The sequence below is a fragment of the Carcharodon carcharias genome, chromosome 7 (assembly GCF_017639515.1).
Source record: "Carcharodon carcharias isolate sCarCar2 chromosome 7, sCarCar2.pri, whole genome shotgun sequence".
In the NCBI taxonomy this organism is placed as follows: Eukaryota; Metazoa; Chordata; class Chondrichthyes; order Lamniformes; family Lamnidae; genus Carcharodon; species Carcharodon carcharias.
The window spans coordinates 84,644,486-84,664,737 of NC_054473.1; the positions used below are offsets into that span (position 1 = coordinate 84,644,486).

Consider the following 20,252-nt stretch of genomic DNA (forward strand, 5'->3'; position numbering starts at 1 on the left):
AAAGTAAACATTGGTCCATTAGAGACAGAGACAGGAGAAATTATCATGGGGAATGAGCACAAATATTTTGTGTCTGTCTTCAAGGTAGAAGACACAAATAACATACCATAAATAGAGGGTAACTAAAGGGCTAAAAAGAGAGAGGAACCCAAGGTAATTAATATCAGAGAAAAATGCTTAGAGAAGTTTAGGGGTTTAAAATCCAAAAAATCCGCAAGACCCGATACACTACAAACTAGGTTTCTCTATTAAATTACTCTTCATGCCAATCTTGATAAATGTGCTTAAAACATTGCACTTAGTAAGTCTGTTTGCACACACAGTAACTTATGCTGTTTGCACTTACTGTTCCTCTGGGATACGTTCAACGGCTCGCAGGGAGTGAGGGTAGCAGACGTAGCTGGCAAGAGCCTGCATCAGAGAATCTTTAATATCTAGGGACAAGAGAGAGTGAATCAAGTCAAAGAATTTTATTGTCTGAAGTTGTCATGAGGTATATCATGTTGAGAAGTTGAATATTTTCCACTTCTGCCATAATCAAGCAGTCCCAGAAGAGGCACAGATGTAGGGCAAAGCTTACTCTTCATTGTCCCATCAAGCAATAACACATTAGGCACAGTATTGGCTACATGCAGGGTAAACCCTCCATGAACTAAATAAATATGCCTAAGCACAAAGATATTGGAGCACTTCTTTATAACTAAGTTAATTTTTCCACTGCTCTCAGCAGCCATCCTGATGACCTCAGTTAGAATGCCATTTCATACTGCATCTAAAGTTTCACTAACACCAAATTGTATTTCTATTAATTCTTTAACGGAATAAACGTCCCAAGGCACTTAGTGTCAGTAATAATATGAATGTGTGGTATTAATTCAGGGCCGGGCCCCAATGTAACTCTTAGGACTCGGGTCGGGCTGTGATGCAGGATTTACATAACAGCTTGAATGTCAGTACTAAGCAAAGCCATATCATACTGGCATTCCAGTTGGGGTGTAAATGCAGCCTCTGTGTCGAATGGGGTTGGTTCCAGAAATTCTTGGACACCTAAACAGGAACTCGACCACCCACTAAACACTGACGCAGTTTTATTGAAGGAGTGGCTGTTGAAGGGGGTGCAGTGATTACCATGGTAACACCTTGAAATAGGGCAGATTTGATGAACCAGGTGGTCTTTCTTGCCCATCATATGTTCATAACATTGTTAAAACTTTGGCAGTTTCTTCAAGCTGCCTTCAATACGCAACTGGGAATCCCGTGGAGTTTCAGAGCCCTGATCATCTGCAGTTCAGATTCAAAAAGCTGAGCCCAAGAAGCAAACCTACTAAGAATCAGCTCTAATTGCGCCTGAAACTGAATTCGGATGCTGACCCTGCCTTCTCACTTTGAAACCTAAAAAGATGCAGCCGTAAAAAGGTATAAATAATCAGTGAAGGGAGGTTCTAGCAGTCTCCATCCACCACCAGCCTCCTCCAACTGGCCGAACTTGTTCTTACATTGAACAACTTCTCCTTCAACTCCCTTCACTTCTTCCAAATAAAGTGTTGCTAGGGGTACCCAAACAGGTCCTAGCTACACTTTTCTGTGAGATACATGTAACATCTCTTAGTCCAGTCCTGGTCAGGACTAGGCCTCTTCTCTCATCTCTTTTTCCAGTACATTCATGACTGTGCCTCCTGCTCTCACCCGGAACTGGAACATTTCACTGACTTTGTTTCCAATTTCCACCATTCCCTCACCTTCACCTGGTCCATCTGTAATTCTTCTCTTCCCAGGCTTCTGTGTCTCCATTTCTGGGGACAGACGATCAACTAATATTCACTTTCAGCCTACAGACTCCTACAGTTACCTTTGGTAAACCTCCTCACACCCCAATTTCTGTAAGAGCTCTATTCCATTCTCCCAGTTTCTCTGTCTCCTTCGTCTCTGATCTGATGATGCAACCTTCCATACTAGTGCTTCTGATATGTCTTCCTTTTTCCTCAACTGAAGATTCCCCTCCATCTTGTCCGATTTATTTCATGCACTTCTACTCTCATCCTATCCCCTCCTTCCCAAAGCCACAATAGGGTTCTCCTTGTCATCACCTTCCACCCAATCAGCCTTCATATTCAACTGACCATCATCTGCAATTTTCACCAGCTCATGTGAAGTCACCGCCAAAGATATCTGCCCTGCCCTCTCCTTTCAGTATTCCAAAGGGACCGTTCCCTCCATGACACCCTAACCCACACCTCAGTCACCTCCGACACACCTGTCCCTTTCCTATGGCACCTTTCCAGGCAAATGCAGGAGATGCAACACCTGTCTTTTCACTTCCTCCCTTCTCACCATCCAAGGCTCCAATGGTGAATGACTGTGATTTACTTATACTTCTTTCCATTTGGTTTATTACATTCATTGCTCATGATGTGGTCTCCTCTACATGGGAAAGACCAAAAGCAGGTTGGGTGACTTATTTGCAGAACACCTCCGTTCAGTCCCCAAACATGACCCAAAGTTTCCTGACTCCTGTCATTTTAATTCTTCGCCTTGCTGCCACTCTGACATCATTTTAGACATCATCTCCTCCACCAGATGCTTGTGCCTCTCTGCCTTACCTTCTTTAACAATTGACAGGCTACTCAGCTAAAGATTGTCGTTGTTCTGGCAGTCTTCAAAACAGCCAGTGGTGGGGTCTGGCAGGAGAACAAAATCTGTACTGGATTCCACACATGCAAAATGAAGCAAACAACTAAGGAGAGGGAGAAGTGGGCATCAGAAAAGGCTGGAATTCCACCCAAATGTCAGAAAAGTCTCGTCCCTGTCTTTATTTCAACTTTTCAATTACTTTAGGCCTTTTTTTGGAATTTCCATGACTTTTCTAGTTTTTCCATGACCATGGAGTACCCTGCTTTAATTCTGGACCTTGCCTCCACTCTGACCTTACTGCCCAGGGCCTATTACAATGTTCCAGTGAAACTCAACGTAAGCTCGAGAAACACCACCTCATTTTTCGACTTGACACTTTGCAGCCTTCTGGACTCAACATAGAGTTCAACAATTTTAGACCATAATACCTGCCTCCATCTCGTTCTATGTTTTTTTTGCTGGTTTGGTCTTGTCTTGGTTCTTTTTTCATCCCTGCACATTGCATTCAGACAGCTGCTATGCTGCCGTTCACATCTCATCATTACCACTCTCTTTGGCTTTTGCACCAGCAAATGAGTGCAGTTTGGAACTGAGCATATGCTGAATGCGTACCTGGGAGTTTGGTGAGTGGGGGAGTTTAAGATGTTAATCTTGTTCTTGAAAATATCAACTTTACCTATAATAAGCAATAAGTGGAAAGTGCTGTATGTATAAGTAAGTAAGTCGAGTAAGTTTCTGCCAGTCTTAGGCAGGGAAAGCACACAGCTGAGGGTTGAGTAGATAATTAGCTAATTGGTTTAATCTGGTTTCTGTAACTGCAGTTCAGTTTAATCTAAATTCAGGGGTCTTTAGTGCAACCTTGCAAAAGAGTGCAGTTTGGAACTGAGTGGATACCTGGGAATTTGGTGAGTGGAGAAGTTAGGTGAGGATGGGAAGAAGGTGTTCCTTTGTATTTGCTTTTCCACCCTGTAGTAATTAGTTCTTACTCTGCTACAGGGAAAGAAGCTGTTTGGTGAGTATCTTGTAAGTGGTTAAGGTCTATTTTGTTCCTAAAGTTTAAAATAGTACAGGAACTGCTGGTTAAGTTTAATAAAACATATACAAAAAGACAATAAATAATTGAATATTATAATTAAATAGTTAATTCTAGACAGCTGGGTTGCCTGCCCAGTACCAGGGTTTGGGACATCTGCTCAGGGTTGCAGAGGAACTTGCAGAAGGATCATCCAGTGGTCATGGTTCATGTAGGCACCAACAATATAGGTAGAACTAGGAAAGAAGTTCTGCATCACCAGTATGAGGAACTAGGCACTAAATTAAAAAGCAGAACCTCAAAGGTAATAATCTCTGGATTATTAACTGAGCCATGTGCCAATTGGCATAGGGTACATAAAATTAGAGAGATGAATGTGCGGCTCAAAGACTGGTGTAGGAGAAGTGGGTTCCGGTTCATGGGGCACTGGCACCAGTACTGAGGAGGGTGGGAATTATACTGTTGGGGTGGTCTACACCTGAACTGTGCTGGGATCGGTGTTCTAGCAAGCTGCATAACTAGGAAAGTAGAGAGGGGGCAAGGGATCAAATTTGGGAAGATATGCTGAATCAATGAGTAGAGACAAGGCAAGAGAGAAAGGTTTTAATAAGGGAAATGATAAGGGACCGTGAGTACAACTCTAGAGTAAATCAGCAGATAATGCTAGAGGTTACAAAAATAATAAAAGTACAAAACTAAGTGCTTTGTATCTGAATGCACGTAGCATTTGAAACAAAACAGATGGACTGACAGAGCTAATAGGAAAAAATAAGTACTATCTGATAGCGATTACAGAGACATGGCTGCAAGATGACATAGATTACGACCTGAATATTGAAGGGTACATGATGTTTAGGAAGGACAGGAAGCTGGCAAAAGGTGGAGGATTAGCTCTGTTAATTAATGATGGTATTAGCAAATTAGGGAGGGACGACCTAAGGATGACCTTAGGGATGACTTCCTAAGTTCAGGAAACCAGGGTGTAGAAGCAGTTTGGGGAGAGATGAAAATGATAAAGGCAAGTAGTCACTTGTGGGAGTGGTGTACAAGCCCTCCAACAGTAACTACACAGTAGGCCAGGGTATAAAGGAGGAAATAAGACCATAAGACATAGGAGCAGAAATGAGGCCATTTGGCCCATCGACTCTGCTCCGCCATTCAATCATGGTTGATAGGTTTCTCAACCCCATTCTCCCATAATAATGGGAGCTCGTCAGAAAGGTATGGTGATAATCATGGAGGTTTTAATCTACATTACAGACTGAAAAGCCAGATGGGCAAAGGTAGTCTAGATGAGGAATTCACAATGTTTTCGGGATAGTTTGTTAGAACAGCACATTTTGGCACCAACCAGAGAGCAGGCTATAAAACAGCTGGTATTGTGCAATGAGATAGGTTTAATTAATGACCTCATAGTGAAGACGCCCCTCAATAGTAGCAATCATAACATGATACAGTTTTACATTCAGTTTGAGGGAGAGAAGAGTGCGTCTAAGACTAGCGCTTTAAATTAAATAAGGACAATTATGAGGGCATGAAAGCAGAGCTAGTTAAAGTGAATCGGCAATTTAGGTTAAGGTCAATAGAGATCCAGTGGCAGACATTTAAGGAGATATTTCAGGATACACAGAATAGATACATTCCAACAAGAAAGAAAAATTCCAAGGGGAGGATCCACCATCCCTGGTTAACTATAAAAACTAAAAATAGTATCAAGCTTAAAGGCCAGGTTGGTGTTTTGGGTGGTGGAGCGGGTGGGGGGGGGGCACTCGCCAATACATAAAATGACGCGGGATGATGTCAGGCGGAACTCCTGACGTTACCCCGTGTCACTTCAATTTTCAGGTCGGCGGGGTTGCAGCTGAATCAGCTGTGCGCCTGCCAACTTGTCAACAGCCTATTGAGACCATTTAAAAAGCAAATGAGATACTTAATGGACCTGCCCGTCCAACCTTACGGTTGGCGGGCACGCTGGACCCCTGGTGGGCTTTGGAAAAAGCATGAAACCTCATCCACGGGTGGGATGAGGTTTCATGAGGGTTTTTAAAATTTTAATAAATGTATGCTTTAAAGTGATGGATGACAGTGTCACATGAGGGGACATGTCAGGAAAATTTTATTTTTGCCTCTTCACCATTTTTAAATTTGGTGCCGAGCTACCTGAGACAGCATTTAGCCTCAGGGAGATGAGTGCGCTCTTTCACACGCATGCGCAAAAGAGCGCACTCTCGGCTGAGGGAATCCCCCCCCTCCCCGGGTCCTGGCAGACGTCACGCTGGGCGGGTCTTAATTGGTCCACCCACGTAAAATGGCGGCACGCTCCCGATTGGGGGTGCTGATCGGAGGCACGGCCACCCGCATCCGCTCCTGCACTTCCCCCCCGACGGGGGGAAAATTCTTCCCAAAGAAAAAGCATATAAACACGGGAAGATGGGTGATAGGTCAGAAGTTTGAACAGCATATAAAAAACAGCGAAGAATGACAAAAAGATTGATAAAGAAGGAAAAATTAGAGTGAGAGAAAGGTAGCTAGAAATATAAAGACAGCTAGTAAGAGTTTCTATAGATATTTAAAAAAAGAGTTAACATCAGTCATCACTATAGAGGATACAAGTAACATTCCAGAAATAGCTGTAAATCAGGAAATGGAAGAGAGGGAGGAACTCAAGAAAATTACAATCACCAGGGAAGTGACACTGAGAAAATTGTTGGAGCTGCGGACTGACAAGTCCCCGGGTCCTGATGGGCTTCATCCTAGGGTCTTAAAAGAAGAGGCTCGTGAGGTAGTTGATGCATTGGTTTTAATTTTCCAATATTCACTAGGTTCAGGGAAAGGCTCCATTAGTGAAAATAGTGAATGTAACTCCTTTATTCAAAAAGGGAGGGAGACAGAAAGCAGGAAACTACAGGCTAGATAGCTTAACATCTGTCATAGGGAAATAGGACCCTTATTAAAGGCATTATAGCAGGGAACTTGGAAAAATTCAAAGTAATCAGGCAGAGTCAACATGGTTTTGTGAAAGGGGAATCATGTTTAACAAATTTGCCGGAGTTCTTTGAAAAATTAACATGTGCTGTGGATAAAGGGGAACAGGTGGATATACTGTACTTAGATTTCCAGAAGGCATGTGATAAGGTGCAACATCAAAAGTTATTGGGAATAAAAGTTCATGGTGTAGGGGGTAACATATTGGCATGATTAGAAGATTGACTAGTAAGGGAACAGAGTAGGCATAAATGGGTCATTTTCTGATTGGCAAGATGTAATGTGTGGCGTGTCACAGGGATCAGTGCTACGGCCTCAACGTTTTATAATTGATATAAATGACTTGGATGAAGTGACCAAAGGTATGGTTGTTAAATTTGCTGAAGACACAAATATAGGTAGGAAAGGAAAATGTGAAGAGGACATAAGGAGGCTATAAAGGGACATAGATAGGTTAAGTGAGTGGGCAAAGATCTGGCAAATGGAGTATAACGTGGAAAAATGTCAAATTGTCCATTTTGGCAGGAAGAATAAAAAAGCAGCATATAATCTAAATGGTGGGAGATTGCAGAGGTGCAGAGGGATCTACGTGTCTGACTGCATGAATCACAAAAGGTTAGTACGCAGGTACAGCAAGTAATTAGGAAAGCTAATAGAATGTTATCCTTTATTGAGGGGAATTGAATACAAGAGTTGGGAGGTTATGCTTCAGTTATATAGGGCATTGGTGAGACCACATCTGGAGTACTGTGTACAGGATTGGTCTCCTTATTTAAGGATGTAAATGTATTGGAAGCAGTTCAGAGAAGGTTTACTAAACTAATACCTGGAAAGGGCTGGTTGTCTTATGAGGAAAGGTTGGATAGGTTAGGCTTGTATCTGCTGGAGTTTAGGAGAGTAAGAAGCAACTTGATTGAAAGTTACAAGATCCTGAGGGGACTTGACAAGGTGGATATGGAGAGGATGCTTCCTCCCAACTAAAAGAAGGGTTGGGGGGGGGGGGGGGGGTCACTGTTTAAAAATAAAGGTTCACCCATTTAAGACAGAGATGAGGAGAATTTTTTTTTCCTCTCAGAGGATTGTAAGTCTTTGGAACTCTCTTCCTCAAAAGGCGGTGGAAGCAGAGTCTTTGAATACTTTTAAGGCAGCAGCAGATAGGTTCTTGATTAACAAGGGAGTGAAAGGTTGTAGGGGGAATATGGGAATAAGATTATAATCAGATCAGCCATGATCTTATTGAATATTGGAGCAGGCTCAAAGGTCCAAGTGGCCTACCCCTGCTCCTAATTCGTATGTTTGAATGTAAATAATTTATTTAATCTCTGCTGCCCTCCATCCTATCACAGGCCTTTCCTTTTGTTCTTCCTGCCCCCTCCCCACCTTCCACCGACTCAAAACCTATTAGATTTCTATCTTTCTTCAGTTTTGATGAAAGGTCGAATGTGAAACATTAACACTTTAACTCTGCTTCTCTCTCCACAGTTGCTGCCAGACCAGCATCCACAGTATTTTGCTTTTAAATAATTCTGTGTTTATGAAGGTGAAGAATGTTCATGCTGGGGAATGGAGCACTTTTTCTTATAGATACCCATTCCCAGATCAAGAACACTATGAGAGGTAGAGCAAGCCCCCTCTGCTTTTCCCTGACAATGTGCCTTCACATCAAACTCAAAGGAATGCTCCCCAATGACACGTGATATTTTCCTCATCCCATGATCTACAATTTGATGGGTGAACCATTCCCAAACTATCAATTTAGTGTTGTGGGTCAATACATTCAAGTTGGAGACCTGCAGACTGCAGACAGTTAGCTTGCACAGGTTGCTTGTTCTTATCCCATAAGTCTTGGTAATGCCTGTCTCCAAGGACTAATGCATGTCCTGCCACAGAACAAAGACTTACCTGTTCCCACAATTCGAGAGTCAGCAAAGTGCTTGGCAAGGATGGCAGCCAATCGACTCAATGTCTCCTGATACCCTGTGGAGAGAGGTATTGATTACTGAAGGTCCTTTTGCAATTGGAGACATCCAAAAAAAGACAGCCAAGTTAATGCACACAGCACTAGTGGTGTGCAACAACTAAAAACGATGCCAATCACATGTGCAAAACGGGCAGTTCTTGCATTTGCACTAACACATTGTATACATGTTTTTGTTGTTGCTTAATGCCAGTTTTTTTTTTGGAAAATGCTCCTCACCCTGTGCAGATTTGGACAGACCTAACTTGTGTAATGTTGTGTGTGTCATTTGCAACTGACATGTTGACCACTGCAGCCTGTCCCCAGGCACATAAAACAGCCACCTTGAGGCATGACATCCACCAGGGAGAAAGCTCATTCTCCGAGGGGGGAAGTTCCTCACCATTGCTTAGGAGACCCACAGAAATGTGTCTGAGATAGGAAACTCAATCCCTTGTGCCTTGTATTCTTGTTGAAACAATCTGCCAAAGTGAAAGTAAATGCAGTTTCTTTGTACCATATTTTTGCACTGTCAGTTATCCTGGTGTCGTTGCCAGGATTCTTGCCCTTTTCAAAGACAGGGGGTGAGAGCCTGTTGCCAGATCTTTGTCATCACTCTGTTAGGCTTGTCCACTGATGACACAAGATGGCATCCATTATATCAGATTTCCCCTTTCCATTTAGGGACAAGTCTGCAGTATCAACTCACTGCCTCCCCCTCTAGTACAAACCTAATTTGCGCAAACACACTGTGGCAGACTGTGTTTGTATATTCAAAGTAACAGCAATCCATATATATAAAAAAGACAAGGAATATTGTCTGTAAATGGAAAAGCCAGATTAATACACCATGTGAAACACGAGTTTAAAAAAAAACCTGAATGAAAGCCAAGCCTCCCTTTAACAGAGCGAGGTTAAATCACCATGTTGATGCTGAGCTACAGTCACCCAATTTACAGAGCGAGAGGGAGAGAATGAACAGCAGGAGGCCCGAGAAGACAGCAGGGAGAGAGAGAAAGAGAGACACACACAGTGGGTGTATGGGGGGAGAGATGGGGGTGGGTGTGAGAGGGAGAGATGGGGGTGGGTGTGAGAGGGAGAGATGGGGTGGGTGTGAGAGAGAGGGGGGGGCAAGGTAGAGCGAGGGGGAGAGGGAGGGGGCGAGGGAGAGAGAGGGGGCAGAGAGAGAAGAGAGGAGGAGTAGAGAGAGGGGGAAGGAGGTGGGGAGGGGGGAGAAAGAGAGGGAGGAGGAGGAGAGAGGGAGGAGGAGGAGAGAGGGAGGAGGGGGAGAGAGGGAGGGGGGGAGAGAGGGAGGGGGGGAGAGAGGGAGGGGGGGAGAGAGGGAGGAGGGGGAGAGAGGGAGGAGGGGGAGAGGGGAGGTGGAGAGGGAGAGGAGGGGGAAATAGGGAGGATGGGGAGAGAGAGAGAGATAGAGGATGGGGAGAGAGAGAGAGAGATAGAGGATGGGGAGAGAGAGAGAGAGATAGAGGATGGGGAGAGAGAGAGAGAGATAGAGGATGGGGAGAGAGAGAGAGATAGAGGATGGGGAGAGAGAGAGAGAGAGATAGAGGATGGGGAGAGAGAGAGAGAGAGATAGAGGATGGGGAGAGAGAGAGAGAGAGAGATAGAGGATGGGGAGAGAGAGAGAGAGAGATAGAGGATGGGGAGAGAGAGAGAGAGAGATAGAGGATGGGGAGAGAGAGAGAGAGAGATAGAGGATGGGGAGAGAGAGAGAGAGAGAGAGATAGAGGATGGGGAGAGAGAGAGAGAGATAGAGGATGGGGAGAGAGAGAGAGAGATAGAGGATGGGGAGAGAGAGATAGAGGATGGGGAGAGAGAGAGATAGAGGATGGGGAGAGAGAGAGATAGAGGATGGGGAGAGAGAGAGATAGAGGATGGGGAGAGAGAGAGAGATAGAGGATGGGGAGAGAGAGAGAGATAGAGGATGGGGAGTGAGAGAGAGAGATAGAGGATGGGGAGTGAGAGAGAGAGATAGAGGATGGGGAGAGAGAGATAGAGGATGGGGAGAGAGAGAGATAGAGGATGGGGAGAGAGAGAGATAGAGGATGGGGAGAGAGAGAGATAGAGGATGGGGAGAGAGAGAGAGAGAGGATGGGGAGAGAGAGAGAGAGAGGATGGGGAGAGAGAGAGAGAGAGGATGGGGAGAGAGAGAGAGAGAGGATGGGGAGAGAGAGAGAGAGAGGATGGGGAGAGAGAGAGAGAGAGGATGGGGAGAGAGAGAGAGGATGGGGAGAGAGAGAGAGAGAGAGAGAGGATGGGGAGAGAGAGAGAGAGAGAGAGAGAGAGAGAGAGAAAGGGTGGGGAGAGAGAGAGAGAGAGAGAGAGGATGGGGAGAGAGAGAGAGAGAGAGGATGGGGAGAGAGAGAGATAGAGGATGGGGAGAGAGAGAGATAGAGGATGGGGAGAGAGAGAGATAGAGGATGGGGAGAGAGAGAGATAGAGGATGGGGAGAGAGAGAGATAGAGGATGGGGAGAGAGAGAGATAGAGGATGGGGAGAGAGAGAGATAGAGGATGGGGAGAGAGAGAGATAGAGGATGGGGAGAGAGAGAGATAGAGGATGGGGAGAGAGAGAGATAGAGGATGGGGAGAGAGGTAGAGGAGGGGGGAGAGAGAGATAGAGGATGGGGAGAGAGGTAGAGGAGGGGGGAGAGAAAGGTAGAGGAGGGGGGAGAGAGAGGTAGAGGAGGGGGGAGAGAGAAGGGGAAGGGGGGAGAAAGAGGGGGGTGGGGGGGAGAAAGAGAGGGGTGGGGGGAGAAGGAGAGGGGTTGGGGGGAGAAGGAGAGGGGTGGGGGGGAGAAGGAGAGGGGTGGGGGGGAGAAGGAGAGGGGTGGGGGGAGAAGGAGAGGGGTGGGGGGGAGAAGGAGAGGGGTGGGGGGGAGAAAGAGAGGGGTGGGGGGAGAAAGAGAGGGGTGCAGTGTAAGAGAGGGGGTGGGAGGGAAGAGGGGGTGGGAGGGAAGAGGGGGTGGGAGGGAAGAGGGGGTGGGAGGGAAGAGGGGGTGGGAGGGAAGAGGGGGTGGGAGGGAAGAGGGAGGGGTGTGGGGGAGGGGGAGAGAGGGAAGAGGGGGGAGAGGGTAGAGAGAAGGGAAAGCGGAGTTTAGGGAGAGAGAGAGTGGGGAGGGGCAGAGGGAGAGGGGGAATGGGCTGAGAGAGAGGGAGAGTGAGAGAGAAAGGGGGAGCGAGAGCGAGCAAAGGAGGGAAATATAGCAAGAACGGCAGGAAGCCTGAGAGCACTGCTTGAACAGCGGGATGTCCGAGAGCACAGTGGGGGAACAGGAATTGCAGAGTGAGTGAGTTAAGGGGACGCTGTGAGAACACGGGAAGCCCAAGAGCAGAGCAAGGATAAAAGGAGCAGTGGAGAAATAGAGCACTGAAAGAACAGCGCAGCAATAAAATAAGCAGTAGAGATACAGGGATAGATGAAACACAGGACAGCTGGAGGCTGAGAGCTCAGCGAGGAAAAAGCAGTGGTAGAGATAGAGAGAGCATAGAGAACAAATCAACAGGGGAAAAAAATCAAGCAGCAACTTCACAGGACAGCCGATAGCTGATTAGTTGTTTTGTGGAGTCTGGAGGTAAGCAGCACAGACCTTGAACAGATTAGGGGCAGAGCAGCAGACCAAAGAGAGCACAAGAATTGGGTAGGAATGAGGAAAAAGCAGCTGTCATCAGCACAACAGAGGCTGTTGACTGCTGAGTAGCTGGTAAGCTTTTTTTTAATACAAGTCTTTAATAAGTCTTCAATTTATTAAACTACACTGAACAAAAAAACAAACAGAAAATTGACAGCAAGCCTCAGTCCCATGGAGCGAACATTCTATGCCACATGGGACCTCCAGACCACTGCACATGTCCTGGACAACCATAAGTGCAGGAATTGGCATCCAGCTCAAGGAGTTTGAGCTCCTGGTTCTGGAGCTTCAGTAGCAGCTGGTGTCACTGTGGTGCATTCATGAGGTTGAGAGCTACATGGATAGCACACACTTGGATGTGATCACCCAAAGCTTAAGGATGTGCAGGAAGAAAGGGAATGGGTGACCACCAGGAAATCAAGGATGACCAGGCAGATAGTGCAGGGTTCCCCCAAATACATCTCAGTCTCCAGCCAGTATAGAACTCTGAATACTGGTGAGAATGATGATTTCTCTGGAGAGTGCAGCCTGAGGCAAGTCCATGGAAACATGGATGGCTCAGCTGCACATGGGGACAGGAGGAAGATTGGGAAAGTACTAGTGATTAGGGATTCTATGTTTAGTGAAACAAATAGGCATTTCTGCAGCCAGAAATAATCCCAGGATGGTATGTCACCTCTTTGGTACTAGGGTCAAAGGTGTCACTGAGTAGCTATAGAGCACTCTGAGGGAGGAGAGGCAACAACCAGAGGCTGTGGTTCAAATCGGTACCAATAACATGGGTAAAGAGAGATGACGCCCTGGAGGCAGATTTTAGGCAACCAGCAAACTGGACGTTAGAGGTTGCAATCTCCAGATTACTCCCGGTGTCACTTACTAGTCAATATAAAAATAGGAGGATAGAGCAGATAAGTGCCTGGTTGGACAGATGATTCAGGAGAGGGTGCTATAGATTCTTGAGACATGTGGATTAATTCTGGGGAGGTGCGACTTATTGGGATGTTTTGCACCTCAACAGAGTTGGGACCAATGTCATCGTGGGGCAGTTTGTTAGTGCTGTTTCAGGGGGATAGGAACCAGGATTAAGCATTAGAAAGGAGAAACAAGTTGCACAAACGATTGGAAGAAACAGGTAACACTAGAGTAAGAAATAGTAAGGTACTAGGTGCAGTCAGACTAAAAGGGAATGGAATAGATCTAAATTAGGTTTAAAATGCATATATGTAAAACGCATAAAGCACTGTAATGGTTAGTAATCTGCAGGCACAGAAAACCACATAGGAATATGATGGGACAGTGAGGACTTGGCTCAAAAGAGGGCAGGACTCAGTACTAAATATTCCTGGGTACAAGGTGTTAGGAAAAGAGAGGAAAGGTAAAGAAGGAGGACGATGGAAATATTTGTTAAGGAGAATATTGCAGTGCTGCAGAGAGAAGATTTCCTGCATGGGTCAAGGACAGAATATATGGCTAGAAACAGAGGTGTGATTAAAAAAGAGGTGTCATTATGCATGCCACTTGGTATATTCTTTCGACCTACCAATTGATAGGAAAGATATAGAGGAGCAACAGGAGGGGAATGTCAGAGAGGTGTAAGATTATATCGTGATAATGGGGGGATTAACTGTCCTAATATAAACTAGGATAGTAATATTGCAAAGTGCAGAGAGGGGGAAGAGTTTCTAAAGTCTCTTCAGCAGAATTTTCTTGATCAGTATGTTTCCATTGTACAAAGAGGAAGGAGGCATTGCTAAATCTGGTTCTGGGGAATGAGGTGGATCAAGTGGACCAAATGTAAGCAGGGGAACATTTAGGGAATAGTTATCACTATATCATAGGGTTTGCGTTAGTTATGGAAAAGAGCAAGGAGCAATCTAGAGTAAAAATACCTAATAGGAGATCCGATTTCAGTGACATGTGAGTGGATCTAGCCCAGGTAAAATGGAATCAAAGGTTGCGAGGCAGAACTGTAATGGAACAATGGCCTGTCTTTAAAGAGATCATTGAGCTACAATCGAGGTAGATTCCCACAAGGGAGAAAGGTAAACCAAGCAAAGTCTTAGATGCCGAGACAGACAGGGAGTAAGATGAAGCAGAAAAAGATTGAGTATCACAGATGACAATTTGATAATACAAGTGAGAATCAGGCTAATTAATACAAAGTTCAGAGAGATGTAAAGAAAAATGAGAGGCAAAACATAAAAGCATGAGAAAAGAGAGGCAGCCAACATAAAAAATATAAAAGTCTTCAACAGGCATATAAATAGTAAAAGAATAGTAAGAGGGGCTGATTAGGGACCAAAAAGGGGGGTTTATGGAGGCAGACTGCATAGCTGAGGTACTAAATGAGCATGCTGCATCTGGCTTTACAAAGGAAGATGCTGCTTCCAAATTCAGACTCAAAGGAGGTAGTTAAGATATTGGCTGGGCTAAAAATTGATAAAGAGCAGGCATTAGAAAGACTGGCTGTACTTAAACTTGATACGTTATCATTGATGGGATACATCTAAGGATGCTTAGGGAATTAAAGAAGGAAATTGCACTGGCCATAATCTTCCAATTCTGCTTAGATATAGGGGTAGTGCCAGAGTTTTGGAGAATTGCAAATGTTACCCCCTTATTCAAAAAATGGAATAAGGATAAACCCAGTAACTAAAGGACGGTCAGTTTAAACTTGCTGATGGGAAAACTTTTAGAAATTACATTCCAGGACAAAATTTACACTCATTTGGGCACTAATGGATGAATTAAGGAAAGCAGGTATAGGTATATTAAAGGTAAACCGTGTTTAACTAACTTGATTGAGTTTTTTGATGAAGTAACTGGGAGGATTGATGAGGATAATGCACTTTTTCTATACATTCATGGGATGTGAACTTTGCTGACAAAGCTAGCATTTATTGTCCATCCTTAATTGCCCTAGAGAAGGGATTGTTGAGCCACCTTCTTGAACTGCTGCAATCCATGCAGTGTAGGAACACCCACATTTTAGGGAGGGATTTCTAGTATTTTGGCTCAGTGACAGCGAAGAAACTTCAATATAGTTTCAAGTCAGGATGGTGTGTGACTTCAAGAGGAACTTGGAGGTGTTCACATGTATTGCTGCCCTCATTTTTCTCAGTGGTACAGGTTGTGGGTTTGGAAAATGCTGCAAAGGAGCCTTGCTGAGTTGCTGTAGTGCATCTTGTAGATGGTGCACACAGTTGCCACTGATTGAAAATTTAAGGTGGTGGATGGGGTACCAATCAAGCGGACTGCTTTGACCTGGATGGTGTTGAGTTTCTTGAATGCTATGGAGCTGCTTTCGTCCAGGCAAAGAGAATATTCCATCATATTCCTGACTTGTGCCATGTACATGGTGGGCAGGCTTTGAGGAGTCAGATGGTGGGTTACCTACTGCAGAATTGCCAGCCTGTGATTTGCTCCTGTCACCACAGGATTTATATGGCTGGTCGAGTTCAGTTATTGGTCAACAGTAACCTCCGGTATGTTGAAGATGGGGAATTTAACAATGGTAATGCTTTTGAATGTCAAGGGCCAATGGTTATATTCTCTCTTGTTGGAGATGGTCATTGCGTGGCACTTGTGTAGCACAATGTTACTTGCCATTTATCAGACTAAGCCTGAATGTTGTCTAAGTTTTGCTGCTTGTGGGCACGGACTGCTTCAGTATCTGAGGAATTGCAAATGATACTGAACACTATCCGGTCATCAGCAAACATCCCCATTATTAACCTTATGCTGGAGATATGGTCATTGATAAAGCAGGTAAAGATGGTTGGGCCTAGGAAAGTGCCCTGACAAAATCCTGCAGCAATGTCCTGGGACTGAGGTGATTGGCTTCCAACAACCACAACCATCTTCCTTTGTGATTCGTATGACTCCAACCATTTGGTAGCTTTCTGCCCAATTCCCACTGATTCAATTTATTAGGGCTTCTTCATGCCATAGTTGATTAAATGCTGATTTGATGTCAAGGACAACCACTCCCATCTCACCTCTGAAATTTAGCTCTTTTGTCTATATTTGGACCAAGGCTGTAATGAGGTCTGGGACTGAATGGCCCTGGCAAAACCCAAACTGAGCACTGGTGAGCAGGTTGTTACTCATTAAGAGCCACTTGATCGCACTGTCAATGACACCTTCCAAACTTTGCTGACGATTAAGAGTAGACTGATGTGATGTACGTGGACTTCCAAAAGGCATTTGATAAAGTGTTACCTAATAGGCTTGCTAGCAAAGTTGAAGCTCATGGAATAAGAGGGGCACTAGCAGCACGGATACGAAGTTGACTGAGTGACAGGAAACAGAGTTTTGCCAAACAATGTTTTTTTTTGGACTGGAGGAAGTTATGGACTGGGTTTCCATGGGATTGGTACCAGGGCCATTGCTTTTCTTGATCTATATTAGCGATTTAGATTTGGATGTACAAGGCACAATTTCAAAATCTGCAGATGACACAAAACTTGGAAGTATTGTGAACTTTGAAGAGGATATTTTCATAGACTTTAAATGGGTGAACACATGGCAGGGTAAATGTAGAGCAGAGAAGTGTTAAGTGATACATTTTGGTAGGAAGAACATGGAATGCAATATAAAATAAAGGCTACAATTCAAAAGCTGGTGCAGGAATAGAAAGACCTGGGGGTGTATGTGCACAAATTGTTGAAGGTGACAGGGCAGGTTTAGTAAAAGTAGTTAAAAATGTATTTGGGATCCTCGAATTTATAAACAGAGGCATAGAGTACAAAAACAAGCTGGTTATGATGAACATTTATAAAACACTGATTTGGCCTAAACTGGAGTACTGTGTCCAATTCTGAGCACTGCACTTTAAAAAGGATGTGAAGGCTTTAGGAAGGTTGGTTCCAGGAATGAGGAACTCCAGTTCCATGGATAGATTGGAGAAGCTGGGACAGTTCTCCTTAGAGAAGGCCAAGAAGAAATTTGCTAGAGGTATTCAAAATCATGAGGGGTCTAGACAAAGTAGATAGGGAGAAACTGTTCCCACTGGCAGAAAGATCGAGAACCAGAGGACACTGACATAAGATGAATGGCACAAGAACTAATAGAGATATGAGGAAAAACCTTTTTAATACAGTACGTATTAGGATCCGGAATGCACTGCCTGAGTGTGTGCTGGAGGCAAGTTCAATCGTGCCTTTCGAAAGGGATTTGGATAAGCAGCTGAAGAGAAAAAAATTGCAAAGCTACAGAAAGAGGTCTAGAGAGTAGAACTAGCTGAATTTCTCTTGCAGAGAATCACCACAGTCATGATGGGCCAAATGTAATCACAGATGTCATATTCCAAATATGATTTTAGATCCTGCACAGGAGAGTAATAAGGCTTGTTATAAAATGATCAATAACTATTTAATGCTATCAGCCTCTGAAACCATTCACAACTGTCCTCGACATGCAGTAACAATGATATTTCCTCATGCATTTTCATATCTTAATCAGATTGTGAATTTTAGCAATTACGTATAACTCCAACAAATACTGAGCTAGGGCACAAGTGACTGCTCAGATTGCAACTCTCCATAATATTTTGATTCATTTGAACCAACCCTGCTTGTTATTCTGATTGAAGCTAGGGTGTTTGTTTAGAATGAATGGGTGGGTGGGTGGGGGAGGGGGTGTGTATGTGTGTGTGTGTGTGTGTGTGTGTGCCCCAAGCGAGGCAAAACTGACACTTAAAAAAAGTTCTCAAAGCTATGCCACAGAAAAGGGCACTTAGCATATTGAACTTGTTTCTTCCAACAACAACTTGAATTTTGCAGTTCATTTAATTGTAGTAAAAGGTTCCAAGGCATTTCACAGGAGCAATATCAAACAAAATTTGACACCAAGTCACATAAGGAGATATTAGGACAGTTGACCAAAAGCTTGGTCAAAGAGGTTGTCTTTAAAAAGCATCTTAAAGTGGGAGAGAGAGGTAGAGAGTTAGAGAGAAGGAACTCTAGAACTCAACATCCAGGCAGCTAAACATATAACCACTAATGTTGGAGCACATATAACTTACACTAACTGAACTTCTACAAAAGATTTAACCTCCCACAGAAGTGTAATTAAACAGCAGGCAAATCAGCCAAGAGCAAAAAATTCTTTCCAAGTCCCAGCACAAGGCTCAGTGATCATCCACCCACACGCTCTCCACTTACCAGGCAGTTCGTCCATGCTGTTGACTGGACTGAAGTAATTCTTCAGAGCACTGTAGCTGTTCATGGCAACATTCATGTAGAACTCTGGCATGAAAGCGAACAGCGTCCTTGTCCGGTCACTGTGTTCGATTACTCGTATGCACACCTGCAGCAGCCAATAGATGTCCAGCATCTTCTCCTGAAACAAGAACAACTTCGACTCTATTAGGAGCAAAGGCAGCTAGCCTCTGGAAAAAGTAGAACCACCAAGTCTTTTAAACTAGCCCTACCCTTCCTTAACTTATACACAAGACCAAGGTTCTTCCCCAAGCTATTAAACTGAAATGATTGATGGACTGGAATCATTGTTTGACCACATTACAATGTTGATCCTGTGCTGCTGAGAAAGATCTCAAGTGTGCAAATGGGATTCCACTCCCCACTCAGCAATATTTCGGCAGAAATTATACACAGCTGGGCAATGTTTTCTGAAAACAACTTTGCCTACACCACATAGACGTCTTCATCCTGACCGACTAGAGACTAGTTTTCCAAGCCCCAGGCTTTTGTTATGATCCCAGCTGATGTTACTACTGGACAAGCCAGATCACAGGGTGGAACCCAGCTTGATAGATCCTAACTTTTATTTTTCAGAAACATGGAGGGTGGCTAGTCAGCTGATGAACTTTTAGCAAAAGAATAAAACATTTATGAAACAAGAAAAAATGAACGAAATTACAATACTTCTTCACCCACAACTATACCTTAACAGATACATACAGATTTGTAAGGACAACAGAAGTTACAAAAGTTCACTGTAAGTACACCGTCCATGTAAGCCAATAGGAAACCTGTGGTCAGGCACACCACACTCTGCAACCAAGTGACAGATGCTATGGATCCCTCATCAACTCCCCCCAGACTCTTGTCACACCGTGAGCCAACTGGTCTCACTGAACTCCATCTTTCACATGCAGTTTTCCCATCTCTACTCTCAAAGCACTCGCTTTGGAATCTTTTCCCAAACAATGTTTCTTTTGGACACCTTCCACAAGGGTCCAACTCCAAGATTTTGAATTCTCCTTCTGATGTTCCTCCTCCCTGGATCGCCACATGCATTCAAGCTTTGCCTTCCACGCACTCTCTCTCAAATGCTCAGCTGTGCCAACAGAACACCATTCCTTCAAATGCTCATTGTAAAGAGTCATCAACTTTGACCATCTCCTCAGATCTTCTGGCTTTTCACAAGCCTATTTTGCTTTAAGTCTGCATCCTGCAGCTTTCTCCCTTTAAGCTTTGTGCCTTCCTCTGCTCCTCACTCTTAATTTCACTTAATAGGGCCTTTTCCAGATTCCTGTCCTTGTTCTTTGACTTAGCTGTCCTCTTGTTACCTTTCCTGTTGCACTCCCTGGTTTTGGGGACTTTCTTCTTCAGTTTTTAGACCTGGGTCCTGCAGTTCTCTCTTCTGCGTCCAGCTTCTCCTGGCAGCTGCTTCCAACTGAGCTAAACAAATGCCGTCGTACTTTCTCTATGGGTCCCTCTCTCTGGACCCCTGTTGCTAAGCAATAGCACAGTTTTTCCTATATTGTGTTTGTTTTAACTTCCCTTCAAGGGTCGTAAAACCTCATTAAAATGCAGGCATCTTTTAAAGTGATACTAAAATTCAATTTCCCCGCTTTCTAAACACACAAGTGCAGAAATACAAATTAAACTTTAACTTAAAGCTAAAACTCATTCCTAATTCACACAAATATAAATATAATTTATTAAACTATCTCTAGTTCCTAACATTTCCTAGTGAAAGAGGTTAGGCTCTTCACATCAACATTCCTAGCACCATGGTCCACTTTAC

The 20,252-nt window shown here is 44.2% G+C and overlaps 1 protein-coding gene across 4 annotated transcripts in view; it reads right to left on the reverse strand.

Moving 5' to 3' along the window:
- Positions 1-20,252, reverse strand: part of LOC121280378 (E3 ubiquitin-protein ligase RNF123) — a 420,925-nt gene that overhangs the window by 213,947 nt on the left and 186,726 nt on the right. For all 4 annotated transcript variants that reach the window (XM_041192326.1, XM_041192324.1, XM_041192325.1 and 1 more), the window contains exons 27-29: positions 18,422-18,599; positions 8,552-8,626; positions 347-434 (exon numbers count right to left, since the gene is read on the reverse strand). In XM_041192326.1, the coding sequence (XP_041048260.1) occupies positions 347-434; positions 8,552-8,626; positions 18,422-18,599 (341 nt within the window). The remainder of the gene's footprint in view (positions 1-346; positions 435-8,551; positions 8,627-18,421; positions 18,600-20,252) is intronic.